Source organism: Oncorhynchus kisutch, linkage group LG6 (genome assembly GCF_002021735.2).
Source record: "Oncorhynchus kisutch isolate 150728-3 linkage group LG6, Okis_V2, whole genome shotgun sequence".
NCBI lineage: Eukaryota > Metazoa > Chordata > Actinopteri > Salmoniformes > Salmonidae > Oncorhynchus > Oncorhynchus kisutch.
In genome coordinates, this window is record NC_034179.2 from 38,060,206 (window position 1) to 38,076,186 (window position 15,981).

General features: G+C 43.2%; 1 protein-coding gene across 1 annotated transcript in view; it reads right to left on the reverse strand.

Annotated features, from left to right (window-relative positions):
- Positions 1-5,612: 5,612 nt before the first annotated feature.
- The window catches only part of LOC109892797 (protein phosphatase 1E), a 65,986-nt gene continuing 55,617 nt past the window's right edge, over positions 5,613-15,981 (reverse strand). Inside the window, exons 4-7 of the mRNA XM_020485581.2 lie at positions 13,275-13,463; positions 12,927-13,070; positions 12,673-12,766; positions 5,613-10,331 (exon numbers count right to left, since the gene is read on the reverse strand). Coding sequence (XP_020341170.1) covers positions 9,406-10,331; positions 12,673-12,766; positions 12,927-13,070; positions 13,275-13,463 — 1,353 coding nt within the window. The 3' untranslated portion in view covers positions 5,613-9,405. The remainder of the gene's footprint in view (positions 10,332-12,672; positions 12,767-12,926; positions 13,071-13,274; positions 13,464-15,981) is intronic.

Consider the following 15,981-nt stretch of genomic DNA (forward strand, 5'->3'; position numbering starts at 1 on the left):
CTTGCTTGATGACGAGTTTCTCACACAACTGGCCTATCTGGGTGATGTTTTATCTCACCTGAATGATCTGAATCTAGGATTACAGGGACTCTCCGCAACTATATTCAATGTGCGGGACAAAATGAAGGCTATGATTAAGAAGTTGGAGCTCTTTTCTCTTTTCTGTCTGCATTAACAAGGACAACACACAGGTCTTTCCATCATTGTATGATTTTTTTGTGTGCAAATTAACTCAAGCTTACGGACAATGTCAAATGTGATATAGCGAAGCACCTGAGTTAGCTGGGTGCGCAATTACGCAGGTACTTTACTGAAATGGACGACACAAACAACTGGATTCGTTATCCCTTTCATGCCCTGCCTCCAGTCCACTTACCGATATCTAAACAAGAGAGCCTCATCGAAATTGCAACAAGCGGTTCTGTGAAAATTGAATTTAATCAGAAGCCACTGTCAGATTTCTGGATAGGGCATTGTATTCGGTGCAAATCATTCCCTTAGCTCTAGACCTCAGCTGAATCTGGTAATGAATGGTGTGGCTGTTGAACAAGTTGAGGAGACTAAATACTTGTTACCTTAGATTGTAAACTGCCATGGCCAAAACATATAGATTCAATGGTTGTAAAGATGGGGAGAGGTCTATCCGTAATAAAGAGATTCTCTGCTTTTTTGACACCACACTACAAAAAGCAAGTCCTGGAGGCTCTAGTTTTCTCTTATCCTGATTATTGTCCAGTCGTGGTCAAGTGCTGCAAAGAATGATCTAGTTAAGCTGCAGCTGTCCCAGAACAGAGCGGCATGTCTTGCTCTTCATTGTAATCAGAGGGCTAATATAAATACCATGCATGTCTTCCACTGCATCACTTCTTCTTTTTATAAGAAACATTGTGTTGAAAATGACATTGTTTGCAGTCATCTTACACACAACTCTGGCACACACACTTACCCAAGCAGACATGCCACCAGGGGTCTTTTCACAGTCTCCAAATCCAGAACAAATTCAAGAAAGCGTACAGTATTACAGTTGAAGTCGGAAGTTTAAATACACCTTAGCCAAATACATTGAAACTCAGTTTTTCACAATTCCTGACATTTAATCCTAGAAACATTCCCTGTCTTAGGTCAGTTAGGATCACCACTTTATTTTAAGAATGTGAAATGTCAGAATAATAGTAGAGAGTGATTTATTTCAGCTTTTTATTTATTTCATCACATTCCCAGAGGGTTAGAAGTTTACATACCCTCAATTAGTATTTGGTAGCATTGCCTTTAAATTGTTTAACTTGTGTCAAATGTTTTGGGTACCCTTCCACAAGCTTCCCACAATAAGTTGGATGAATTTTGGACCATTCCTCGTGACATAACTGGTGTAACTGAGTCAGGTTTGTAGGCCTCCTTGCTCTCGCACGCCTTTTCAGTTCTGCCCACAAATTTTCTATAGGGTTGAGGTCAGGGCTTTGTGATGGCCATTCCAATACCTTGACTTTGTTGTCCGTAAGTCATTTTGCCACAACTTTGGAAGTATGCTTGTCCATTTGGAAGACCCATTTGCGACCAAGCTTTAACTTCCTGACTGATGTCTTGAGATGTTGCTTCAATATATCAAAATTATTTTCCTGCCTCATGATGGCATCTATTTTGTGATGTGCACCAGTCCCTCCTGCAGCTAAGCACCCCCACAACATGATGCTGCCACCCCCGTGCTTCACGGTTGGGATGGTGTTCTTCAGCTTGTAAGCCTCCCCCTTTCTCCTCCAAACATAACGATGGTCATTATGGCCAAACAGTTCTATTTTTGTTTCATCAGACCAGAGGACATTTCTCCAAAAAGTATGATCTTTTTCCCCATGTGCAGTTGCAAACCGTAGTCTGGCTTTTTTATGGAGGTTTTGGAGCAGTGGCTTCTTTCTTGCATACTATTGTTTGTACAGATGAACATGGTACCTTCAGGCATTTGGAAATTGCTCCCAAGGATGAACCAGACTTGTGGAGGTCTACAAAAAAAAATCAAGGTCTTGGGTGATTTCTTTTGATTTTCCCATGATGTCAAGCAAAGAGGCACTGAGTTTGAAGGTAGTCCTTGAAATACATCCACAGGTACACCTTCAATTGACTCAAATGATGTTAATTAACCTATCAGAAGCTTCTTAAGACATTTATTTTTTATAAGAATTTATAAGAATTTTCCAAGCTGTTTAAAGGCACAGTCAACTTAGTGTATGTAAACTTCTGACCCACTGGAATTGTGATACAGTGAATTATAAGTGAAATAATCTGTCTGTAAACAATTGTTAGAAAAATGCACAAAATAGATGTCCTAACCGACTTGCCAAAACTATAGTTTTTTAACAAGAAATTTGTGGAGTGGTTGAAAAATGAGTTTTAATGACTCCAACCTAAGTGTATGTAAACTTCGTACTTCAACTGTATATAGAGCCAGTATTACATGGCACTCCCTTCCATCTCATATTGCTAAAATGAACAGAAAACCTGGTTTAAAAAAACAGATAAAGCAACACCACATAGTACAATGCCTCTCCCTTATTGACCTATACATGTTGTGTGTATGTATTGATATGTAGGCTGTGTGCTTATGTAGTTCTGTCCTTGAGCTGTTCTTATATATTAATGTTCTGTATTATATCATGTTTTGTGTGGACCCTAGGAAGAGTAGCTGCTGCTTTCGCAACAACTAATGGGGATCCTAATAAAATACCAATACTAAATACCATACCTTTTAATGTATATTTCAATGTATGATTTTAATTAACTATCTTGTTTTTGTTTCTTTGTTAATACTTTTATTTTATTATTCTATGATGTGAAACACTTTGTTACTTGTACTGAAAAGCACTATACAAATAAACGCGTCTGGAGGGCGGTGGGGGGTGGGGGCTCAGTCTGCCAGGTTGGCGCGGGAAGAGCTCAGCAGAGATTACTTGGGTGAGTGAACGTTGGCACTGGCCATGTCCTGCTTGCATCCGGTCCCCACCAACTCTCCCCTCTTTCAGAGGGCCACCATGCCAGGAAGCAGGGCTTCATTTAGGAGGGTTGGGGAGAAGGACATGTTGCACATTAGTCTGCAGCCCAGAAAGCCCCATAAGAATTGGCATGACTCAAGTATATTTATTCACATTACCAACTGAGATGTAACGTGTGAAGACACTACTTTAAGCTTTATGATTCATTTAATATGTCATGGCATTAAGTTCCATCACTAATGCTCCACCTCCACACTTTTTCTTGGTTAAAAGCTCACATTAGTTTTAATTGATTTTCGATTCCTCATGAATAAGTTGTTTCGAACTGCTGATAGATTTTAACAGCTTTCTAGGCCGATTAAACCAGTCTATAGTTTGGTTAGTGTGAAGTCTTTTCTTCAATCTTTGTCACATTTAAGGCCACATAATGGACCGGTCATATTGTACACTGTGAGGTCTCTTACCATCATGTTATGACAGTTTTAACCTGTTAAGGTTATGTTCAGGAAGCTGCTCCACTCAAAATGTCTTTCTTGTATGTAATCCCCCCCCCCCCCCCCATTGCTTTCACCCAACTACAACGACGGATTGAATAAATCCAGATTAAGTGTTGAAGCTGATTATTCTTTTTATAGCGACAGGAGTCTGTTGACGACTGCCAAACCGAGCAGCTCTGACTGTCACGCCAGACTCCATTGAAGTGGTCCCTATTACAGCCTTCGGTTAATGACCCTCTCGCAACACTGTACATCTCCCACCCTTATTCGTAAGCACTCGCCTAAATGAGAAAATGGGGCTATTTGGTCTCTGATGCCCGAAATGTCCTTTAATTGATCACTAATGTGACTCCTCGATTAAAGCCTTGGCTTTTCCTGTGGGGTTGCCTCTTGATTACATTTGGAACACACAATTCTCTGTGAACCCTGGTGGATATTAACGCACACTCATCTGTTATGTCAGCTAGTAAACCGCATAGTAATTAAGTAGTGTGTGAGTGTCCTCAAGCTGATGAACAACATTACTCATTACTTGAGTGTGTCTTAAACCTTCACATACATACAAGAACCTGCACATTGGTCTAAATTTGAATCCTTCAGAATCCAGTTTTTGCCTGACATGACGTGGCCTGCAGCAACAACAAAAAGTGCCTTCAGTCAATCATGTACAAAAACTCAGCTGTGGTGCTGCCACATGATGTAAAAATATAGACCACAGACATTGCGTGCGCGAGCATTGCAAAATAAATGTGCACATGTTATTCAATCATTTCATCCAAACTGCTTGTGCATGTCATCGGTTTTTACATGCATACTAACCCACATGGGTGATTGAAAGATGAAGGAGGAGAGATTATTCAAAGAAAACGAACTAAAAACTAACTAGGTTTAGCCTTTTATCTGGGTATTCATTGTCAGAGTAGAGAACACACGATTTTGTACGACTCAAAATTCTACAAAGATCCAGCAAAAAAAGGACCATATGAATTTCAGGTAAAATAATAACCCCAATGTTCATCCCCTGGACACATGAGCTAGCAACAGCAAGCTAGTTAAATGTCCATGAGTGTTTCATGTGTTTCGACCTGTCCTCAAATTCATATAGTTGGTTCACAGTTGGTTTTGGTATTTTAACCTGCATGAACGCATCTGGTGGAGACAAAATGAACATGTGCACTCGGAGATACGTGTGGGACCGGTTTGGTCAAGGTATAAGCAGCTTCTGCACATACCATATGTGCTATGTGGAGCACAAACTTTTAACGTATTAAGTCTGAAAATCTGTTTCCGAAATTCAGGTGGGATTTGTGAAATGTTCTTGACCTATAATGCTTTTTAAAAAGGTATACATTAATAAGTAATGTTGATTCATGTTTTATGATGCCAGAGAACAGATAAATGGACATCTGACTGCACACCATTCATTCCACCTGGACGGTGAAATAGAAACATAGCAATGTTTCCGTTTCTCTGCTTGAATGTTAACAAGGGAATGCCCTCTTCCTTTACTAGTATATGTGATTAAAACGCTGTAGCTTGCCATCTGTATTCTCTATCTGAAGAATGCTTGATGCACTTTACACAGTGTTGGCATTCCTTTAATGGAAAACTACACCCACAAACTATCTTTTAGTATTTGTTGCATGTCAGCAATTGAGAAATGCATTATATGGGCCAGATTTCTCTATTTTGAAAGTTACATATCTTGAAAACTTGATTACTGACATGCAAAATATTGTGGGAATATATCAATAATGGACTAATGAAACAAATACCAAAATATAGATTTTGGGTGGAGTTTTCCCTGTAAATACTGGCCATCATGTATATACATGGGCATATGTGCATATCACCACAGGACAGTTGGAGGGCTTGATTAAAAAGCATCTTGGGTAGTTAATTAAATATGGCTGTTCTATTGCCACAGCTTGACAGGTGGAGGCTGAAGACACTCTAATTAAGTCCCCTGGATCTGTAGGTGGAGCAACTGGAGCCACAGCACACACACCTGAGTGCCTACACACACACCAATGGTGAGAGTAACACCCCCAAAAATGTTTTGGAAAATTCAGAAGGTCTAATTAAAATCCATCTGGTTGCAGAAGAGGTCAAATAAAACCCTTTAGACAAAAGACTTGGTCTAATCTTTATACATGATAATAGTCACCGTTAAGATACACATTTGTATACTACGAGAACAACACAGAAGATAGAGATACTGAAACTTTTTACTGGTTTACCTAACCTGCAGGTTGGGGAAGAGCTGGTCATGGGTTTGTCTTCAGGGAAGCCTGGCATACAGAGTTTGAACCACCCTGTCACAGGGGGCTGGCCAAGCTTAGAAACCCTTTCTAGTGTTTCTCTTTGAGACTAATTCAATATGGCCGCCAAACGTGGTAGCATTTTATATACACCGACAACTTTCTAAGGGGTACATCATAGGTTGTGTCCCATTCTACCATCGAGCAGAAGTAAAGTGGTGTGTGCCCATCAATGTGAATGTGAGCACTGGTAAGAGTTTAGGAGGGTGGCTGTGGTTAGTTTGATCTGGCTCTAGCTCCCTCCGCCTTGCTCAGTGAAGACAAACCCTCTGAACAAAAGCCTTTCCATGCGCGACTCGTAAAGATTCATTATTGCTTACAGGAACAAAGCATTTTGTGTACATGGACACACAGTGCAGAGTCATGGAGAGCAATGGAGTGGCATAGGAAAAGGAAGGGGAGAGGGGGGAACAGACCTGAACAGCGTGGTCTGTTTCTATCAGCATGGGAAGGGTCATACTGGCATGGGGTTTTAAGGGAAGGGTCATACTGGCATGGGGGTTTTAAGGGAAGGGTCATACTGGCATGGGGGTTAAAAGGGAAGGGTCATACTGGCATGGGGGTTAAAAGGGAAGGGTCATACTGGCATGGGGGTTAAAAGGGAAGGGTCATACTGGCATGGGGGGAGGGTAAAAGGGAAGGGTCATACTGGCATGGGGGGGTTAAAAGGAAGGGTCATAGTGGCATGGGGGGGGTTAAAAGGGAAGGGTCATACTGGCATGGGGGGGGTTAAAAGGGAAGGGTCATACTGGCATGGGGGGGTTAAAAGGGAAGGGTCATATAGGCATGGGGGGTAAAAGGGAAGGGTCATATAGGCATGGGGGGTAAAAGGGAAGGGTCATATAGGCATGGGGGGGTAAAAGGGAAGGGTCATATAGGCATGGGGGGGGTAAAAGGGAAGGGTCATATAGACATAGGGGGGGGTAAAAGGGAAGGGTCATATAGACATGGGGGGGTAGAAGGGAAGAGTCATACCGCAGAAGTGGATGAGAGAGAGAGGAACTATGGGATATGTGAGCTGGGGAATTATAGCATACACTTTTCTGTTTATGGCTTGAAGGTTCAGCGTCTTATGAACGACTGCGGAGTTAGAGGACTGCGAGGTGGGGGACCATTTTGACATTTCAGTGGAAATGTGGCCCAGCATTTGAATTCCCATGTTCCCTTGTCACTCAAGCACTGCTAAAGTACACAACTCTACTTCCAAAGGTGTCACATGAATAGTACAGTAGAGTGCTAGGGGCTGTGAAGCTTGATATCAACACAGAATATTGTTCCACCATCCTGCTGACTTTACAGTGGTGATGTTAAATAGTAGACTTATAAGACAGACCACATGAATACCCTCAACACGTATACACACACCCACACGTACGCCTTCACACATTCATACCTACATGTACATAATATGTGAAATTACGATAAATTCCAATAAGCAATTGGTGCCCCGTCCGAGGAACATTTAAGATGGGAAAGATGTGCGTTTTTTTTGCTCTCAAAAAGAAGCAGAAAGCTTTGAAAAAGCAGTTGATGTGGGTGGGGGTGGGACTGGGGAGGAAGTTGGGGGGACTCGGGGCATTTGATAACTACCCTTATATATTCTACTTTCTGGTTGTCTTTCATAATTGGTCAGAAAATGTCAATTTGTGTGGTCTACTGTTCCAAGAGTCAAAATGCAGGTGTTGCTTACGCAAAGGGAAAGATACAGAAGCATGGGCATCTTTCTGCCTGAGAGTCAGTGTGCTTATCCACATCCTGCTCTCTCAGAGTGGAACACCAGGATAGAATACTCAGATTTGCAAGGATACGGTGGATAGCTGATAAAGTATCTCATGATGAACAAACGCCTCCAGAATAGTGTGTCCTCCAGGTGTACCGCATCCAGACACGGTTGTCTTACATCCACAGTCCAAAAACCCCATTACTGTCTCAGTCCTACTGGCCCATCTATGAAGGTCCCGGGAGAGCTCCATGTACATTCGACAACTGGAATACATTCTACTTTCTGTGGATCTTTCACGATGACACTGTCCAAATGGCCTTCTGTAAATGACCACCATGTTCTTCAGTGGGGAGGCCACCAGGCGACCAACGGCTAGGTGTTTCAGGGTAGCAGTAAGCAATGACAGTGACTGGGAACTGACTGACTGGCTGGGGGTATTTCTCTGTGTGACTGTGGGTCAGTGAGGGGATTTGGCCTCTCATACCCTGTGTCCTTGTCTCCTGCTCCTGGGAACTCAGTGGGATTGGGGAGGGAAGGGGGGGGAATGTTAGGGGGGGAAAGTATGGAAATGGCACAATGTGTTAGTAAGAGTTAAAAATGTCAGGAATGGCACCAACAATTCCTGTTTTCTTAAAGGTGAAAAGATTGGGAGTTTTTCCAACAGCAAGACTGAACTGTCTTTGATATATATTAAACAACAGTTGCCTGGGCCAGGAGAATGGAGGCACATTTTACAGAACCTAGTCATTGCTACAGTATATAGCATCTTCTATGGAGTTTCAATATAAAATAAACATTCACATTTGAAAGGATGGTGAGATTAAGATTAATTTACTATATTTGTCAAACCAGAGATGAAGTCTTTGACATTCATCATTCTTATGCTCTAATGTTGTTAGTGAACTTAAAAAGCAGGATAGTTGTTGGTTAAGTAGCCCCTGTAAGCGATATGAAACACATGGGTCCATATTGTAATGGGAAGCTTAGAAAGGGTTTTGTTGACTGAGGCTCAAAATTCCCATAAACTTTTTCTTGTTTAGGGAAGGCACATGTTCTGCTGAGTCGTCTGAACTATCTTGGCCAAGTAAGTCTGGCAACTTATTCACACCCAGTCTGTTGGGAATGATTTCTTGTCAATGAGAACACATCTCGTGTTTAGTTTTATGTAAACGTTACCTCAATTTGACAGGCATGGCAAGGACTGACTGTCTGCTCTTGGATGACGTCATCCCCAAAATTATAAATAGAATATAATTTCTTAATAATATCCCTTCTACATGCCATTATCCTCTATTGTACTCCCATCTGGAATACATATCAGTCTATATATGTTGGATTTATTCAGGTAAGTGACCACTACTTATAATCCTGTATTAAGTACTCCCATCTATGAAGATAGAGTGGGCGGATAATGTGTTTTCCATTATGAATCGGAAAGTACAGTACAGTGTGTGTTTGTTTGCAATACGGGCCAGGAGCAGGAATTGTTATTGCCTCCTGAATGGGGCTGTGAGGGTATGGGGAGGGGTAGGTAGGTAGGTAGATTGCCTCCTGAATGGGGCTGTGAGGGTATGGGGAGGGGTAGGTAGATTGCCTCCTGAATGGGGCTGTGAGGGTATGGGGAGGGGGTAGGTAGGTAGATTGCCTCCTGAATGGGGCTGTGTGGGTATAGGGAGGGGTAGGTAAATTGCCTCCTGAATGGGGCTGTGTGGGTATGGGGAGGGGTAGGTAGATTGCCTCCTGAATGGGGCTGTGAGGGTATGGGTGTGGAGCCAGTGTCCTGGATGGGGAACTCATGATGCATGGATGAATGAAATAATGACTGTAGTCAGATAGAGGAAGGGGCAGGAGATCGAGGAGCTAGTGAAGATTAGGTCACATCATCAGATTCTGCTGCCGTGGGGCAGGTGGGGAAGGGCCACCCCGGGCCTCCTCTCGGGGCAGCGCTGGGGGTAGGGCACACTACAGGTGGAGTGCAGCAGGCCAGGGAGCTCCCTGGGGGCACGGCCCCAACGCCGGGACACCCACCCCCACCTGGGGCTCACGCACTCCATCCTCCGGGTGCGCCTCCCCGCGTGGCCAAACAGGGAGGCCGCCAGGGGCCATTGTCCGTCTGAGCTGGGTTCCTGGCAGGCGGGGACACAGGGTTTAGGCTGGGGCTTGTGCCTGGAGCCCTGGAGCCCCTCCTCTAGGCAGGGCAACCAGGCCGCCCCATGGCCCTCGGTAGGCATGAGATTCTGGGTGAGGGCTAAGGAGGGGGTAGGGTGTGAGCAGGCAGGGGGGAGCCTGATTCGACCATCCTCTCCCAGCATGGGCCCCAGCAGGCCTAGGCTGGTTCTGTCTGTCAGCGAGTCTGTGCGGTCTTCATAGCCCAGATCGGCTGGAGCCGAGCACTGCTGCAGGAAACAATGACCCTTCCCCCCAACGTCCGTGGTGCTCCCGTCCTGGCAGCCCATCTCCCCTTGACCTTCCTCCTCCACCTCCGCCACTTCCTCATCCTTTCCCTCCTCCCCCTCTTCGTCCTCCTCTCCCGGCGGGGGCGCGCGGAGGTCTCTGAGGAAGACCACAATGACTGAGATGTTGTCGCTGGAGCCGGCGTCACGGGCCGAGGCCACCAGCTTGTGGGCCACCATGGTGCTGTCGCCGCTGTTCTCCGTCAGGTGGTCGCTGACCACACGCACCGCCTCTTCGGGGCTGACTGTGTCGTAGAAGCCGTCGCAGGCCAGGATCAGGTAGTCCTCCGTGCCATCCAATGGGACAATGTGTTGGTCAGCAACGCCAGAGATGTAGGGCTTGTGCTCATTGTCACCTGTCAATCACCAAGACAAAGAGAGATAAGAAACAAAGAAAACAAATCATGTATTCTATATATTGTCAAATGTTTCTCATTGAAGCACTTTTTATAAAAACAGGAACCTGTTAAACCCTCAAAGAGCTGACAACAACTTCATGTGATATTCAGTGCTGCTTTATCTGTCAAGTCCACAAGGCTATGCATCGGTTTTGAAATCATGGTTGAGAAAAACAAAGAATAAATGTTCATTTAAAATGTAATAATAAATTATACATCTTCTGCTTGCCACCTTATCACCTAAACGTGTTGTTCAGTACTCAAACCGAGTTAAGAGCGCCTAAACGTGTTGTTCAGTACTCCAAACCGAGTTAAGAGCGCCTAAACGGAATGTTATAACCTTTTTATGCACTTTTCTCTCTTTGCGTATTCATGCTATTCACCTGCTATTCGTTCGGGATGGAAATCTAAGAAATGAACGTGTGGCAGAGGTGTGTCTACAGATACGCCTTATTCTGACCTTGACTTAATTCCTTCATAATTCCACCACATTTATGCGAGAGGAAACCATGAATAAAGTTGAGTGAATCTGCAGTTTCCAAGTGGAAAAAGCATCCACTTGATTTTTTATGATAGAAATAACATAATTCTCCATGCACTGTAATTTACAACTTGATACTCGCTATTGATAAGAGCTAGGTAAATGAGTAATCCGTTTGGAGAAGGGAATTGTAAATATAAATGACACTTGTTTTATTTCACCTGGAGACAAATGTGAAACCAGTCATATGGCAGCAAACTGAAGCATATCAACATTCCCACAGTAAAGTTTATGAAATACTGTGCCATTATGTCGAATTTTAATTGTACAGCCTTTTAACTTGCAGGGATAGGAACTCTTGAATGGCTTAATTATAGGCTACCCCGACTTTCTCTGTTTCCTATTTCTGTCATGTTAAATATTAGTCACTATCAGTATCTACCGTCAGTAGGTCTAAAAACAACACATTCAACTGGTCATTTACTGTTAGTTCCCTTCAATTAGTAGACCTATAGCCTAAATTATCATTCCATTTAATTACATTGTTTCATTTACCTTCATTTGCTTCCTCTGTAAACGCTATCACGGCCGTGTGGTTGTTGCTGAGGATCATTAGTAACAGTTGATTGAGTAATTTTAAACACCAGTTGGTGCTAACGGAGACGAATCTGCATATATTTAGATGGATTTATTTTATTGATCCTTACTTCCTTAACCCGTTCCCTTGATGTATTCTAGTCTGTCGACAAAATAAAAGGTACACCGTATTTAAAGGGATGGCTTCAGATAAATGTACCGAAAACCCTATTGAATTAAAACTCCACGAGAAAAGTTCCGCGGTTGAATTACATTTATTCAGCGCGCGCAAGGGAACAACACCTGCAAAGCCCGTTACGCACCTTCATAAAGTACGTTTGAAACTGCTCAGAAGTGCATATGAAAGGCGTGCGTAAGAAAAGCGTAATTTTCGGTCCTTTGTGACTAATGTATTTATATATACGTATGAATATCAGTGTTGCAATATCTGTCTTCTCTCCTCTCCTTCATGCAGCAGGTATTAAACAGTTGTTATGTAGCAGCCATTTGCTGTCGAGGAAGCGGTTGTTTTGATATCAGATTAGTGGAGCTTTAGGATTAGGGAACAGCAGGTCACAGTAGGGCTTTCTCACTAGCCACCACTAAAATAACTATCAGGAAATAAGACTAGAAGCTAGCCTCAAGTTGCCTTGTGCATCAAGGCTGGGGGTCAATTAGAATTGAGGTCAGTTATTTCCATTTTTGGGGGGAAATAAAATCGAATCACTTCCTGAATACACAATTCAAATTGACCCCAACCCTATTGTGTATGTAAATGAGTACAGTTGGATTCTAAGGAAGTCTTTACAGTGGATTCCAATGTAAAGGCCATTTGTTTTCAAGAGAACAACAGTATTGTTGTGATTGTGATGATGTATTATTGGAGCTGTGAGATTATTCCATCTAATCCCATTAGGATTTTAAATACCTGCTGGAAAATCAGACTGGTCACCTAACCTAAAGTTACGTACACTTGTGTATGCATAAAGTTACAGGAAACCCTCAACCCCCACCTCTGGGTTGCTATTTGTCTCCCACTCAGCACAGTGGCAGCTGATCCTTGGCTGTGGCACTCAATCACCAAGATAGTTTAGACTGATTATGGGCCTCCTGCTGAGTGGTGAGTTGCACACACACGCACTCTCTGCACGACATACACACACTCTCTGCTCGACACACTCCGACCTCTTGTACTTCATACGGTAATTGTATAAATACAAGGCATAGAGTGATTGTTTGCACCTATGGCTCTGGATACGGACAGGCTGCCATTAACCCTCCACGTGCCGAACCAGATGACACAGCCTCCCAGAGCCTCAATACGCTGCTTCTCATCCTGCAGAGGGAGAAAGAAAGATAGTATTATGTACAATGATATGTGGTTGTATATGAGACAGACATCTCTGCTCAAGTGATGTTAACCACTGTGTGTGTGAAGTGAACAGTGATTAAGTGAGTGTGTTTTGTGTGTGTGTGTGTGTGTGCGTGCATGTGACCTCTCTGTCAGGCTTGTGAGGTTTCATCAGTTCCACGGCCTGGCCTTTCTTGACCAGCATGACCTGAGAGTCCCCTAGCCAGGCCACATACAGGGTCCGTCCCCTTAGAAAGGTCACCACCCCCGTGGTGCCGCAGCGCAGGTTCTGTAACACACAGACACACACAGACAGACACACACACATATACATACATACGGGTGGAAGCACACACACACATTTAGACATAAACATATATGAATGTCCGGTAACGTGTCTACTGGGTCTTTCCATTTGATTTCAATCAGTTTTTGACCACACCCCATTTGATATGAATGAAAATGTCCATACGATACCAATTTGAGCCCTTACCTCCATCTTAGCTTTACGGATGAAGCGTTCATCGGTGACTCTGAAGGCGCGACACAGGGCCTCCCCTGGATCTTGGCTGAAGCACTCCTGGTGCACCATATTGACGTGAAGGTGGTTGGCGGCGTAGATGGCGGCGTCCACTCCCCCATGGCCATCGAACACGGCGAAGAAGGCCTGCTCCTCCTGGTCCTGAAAACACACACACAGGTCAAAGGTCAAAACATGACCAAAAGTATGACAAGAGGATGAGCCTGCAATGTCTCAGAGCTTCAATACTTTCAGGAAGCACTCTTATTTCTGCACTTCATTGGAGTCATCACCTGTTCTAACATGATATTAATTCATGTATAGACTCTCATCAAGAGTATGAAGCAATGCAAAGCATTCATCTGTCTCAATCATTTTTACAACAAGCTTCCATAAAGAAATTGAACTCATCATAGTAATGTTTTCTAAATTACAATTGCTTCTACAGCATAGTTCGTTGCGTGTCACTCTCGTGACGTTGTGTGTTTTCCGTGAATGGCAAGCACACAACGTCACGAGAGTGACACGCAACAAACTATGCTGTAGAAGCAATTGTAATTTAGAAAACATTACTATGATGAGTTCAATTTCTTTATGGAAGCTTGTTGTAAAAATGATTGAGACAGATGAATGCTTTGCATTGCTTCATACTCTTGATGTGTAGTAGTGCCTCATCACGAATATGCAAATCGAAATATAACCTGCTTGCATCTCCATCTATTTGTTTTAATTAACTGGGGAGGCTTACCTGCCACTAGCATGCTTAGCTAATAGAATGAGATAAACATTTGAACCAACTGAATAATTATCTCAGGATCCTTGCTGTTGTCCATCTGCCTGTCTGTCCCGGGGATGTCTCACTGGCCAGTTGGCTCAGAGTGGACATAAGGGGAGGGGCCATAATCGTTGGGGATGACTGGAAAACTAATAAGGATAGGACTTCAATGACTGATTGACTCAGTGTGGCTCAGATAACATGCTATTATCTGGCTGGTGTGTCTCTGTCAAATCAAATCACATTTGATTGGTCGCGTATACATACAGTGCCTTGCGAAAGTATTCGGCCCCCTTGAACTTTGCGACCTTTTGCCACATTTCAGGCTTCAAACATAAAGATATAAAACTGTATTTTTTTGTGAAGAATCAACAACAAGTGGGACATAATCATGAAGTGGAACGACATTTATTGGATATTTCAAACTTTTTTAACATACAAAAACTGAAAAATTGGGCGTGCAAAATTATTCAGCCCCCTTTAAGTTAATACTTTGTAGCGCCACCTTTTGCTGCGATTACAGCTGTAAGTCGCTTGGGGTATGTCTCTATCAGTTTTGCACATCGAGAGACTGACATTTTTTCCCATTCCTCCTTGCAAAACAGCTCGAGCTCAGTGAGGTTAGATGGAGAGCATTTGTGAACAGCAGTTTTCAGTTCTTTCCACAGATTCTCGATTGGATTCAGGTCTGGACTTCGACTTGGCCATTCTAACACCTGGATATGTTTATTTTTGAACCATTCCATTGTAGATTTTGCTTTATGTTTTGGATCATTGTCTTGTTGGAAGACAAATCTCCGTCCCAGTCTCAGGTCTTTTGCAGACTCCATCAGGTTTTCTTCCAGAATGGTCCTGTATTTGGCTCCATCCATCTTCCCATCAATTTTAACCATCTTCCCTGTCCCTGCTGAAGAAAAGCAGGCCCAAACCATGATGCTGCCACCACCATGTTTGACAGTGGGGATGTTGTGTTCAGGGTGATGAGCTGTGTTGCTTTTACGCCAAACATAACATTTTGCATTGTTGCCAAAAAGTTCAATTTTGGTTTAATCTGACCAGAGCACCTTCTTCCACATGTTTGGTGTGTCTCCCAGGTGGCTTGTGGCAAACTTTAAACAACACTTTTTATGGATATCTTTAAGAAATGGCTTTCTTCTTGCCACTCTTCCATAAAGGCCAGATTTGTGCAATATACGCCTGATTGTTGTCCTATGGACAGAGTCTCCCACCTCAGCTGTAGATCTCTGCAGTTCATCCAGGGTGATCATGGGCCTCTTGGCTGCATCTCTGATCAGTCTTCTCCTTGTATGAGCTGAAAGTTTAGAGGGACGGCCAGGTCTTGGTAGATTTGCAGTGGTCTGATACTCCTTCCATTTCAATATTATCGCTTGCACAGTGCTCCTTGGGATGTTTAAAGCTTGGGAAATCTTTTTGTATCCAAATCCGGCTTTAAACTTCTTCACAACAGTATCTCGGACCTGCCTGGTGTGTTCCTTGTTCTTCATGATGCTCTCTGCGCTTTTAACGGACCTCTGAGACTATCACAGTGCAGGTGCATTTATACGGAGACTTGATTACACACAGGTGGATTGTATTTATCATCATTAGTCATTTAGGTCAACATTGGATCATTCAGAGATCCTCACTGAACTTCTGGAGAGAGTTTGCTGCACTGAAAGTAAAGGGGCTGAATAATTTTGCACGCCCAATTTTTCAGTTTTTGATTTGTTAAAAAAGTTTGAAATATCCAATAAATGTCGTTCCACTTCATGATTGTGTCCCACTTGTTGTTGATTCTTCACAAAAAAATACAGTTTTATATCTTTATGTTTGAAGCCTGAAATTAGGCAAAAGGTCGCAAAGTTCAAGGGGGCCGAATACTTTCGCAAGGCACTGTATTTTGCA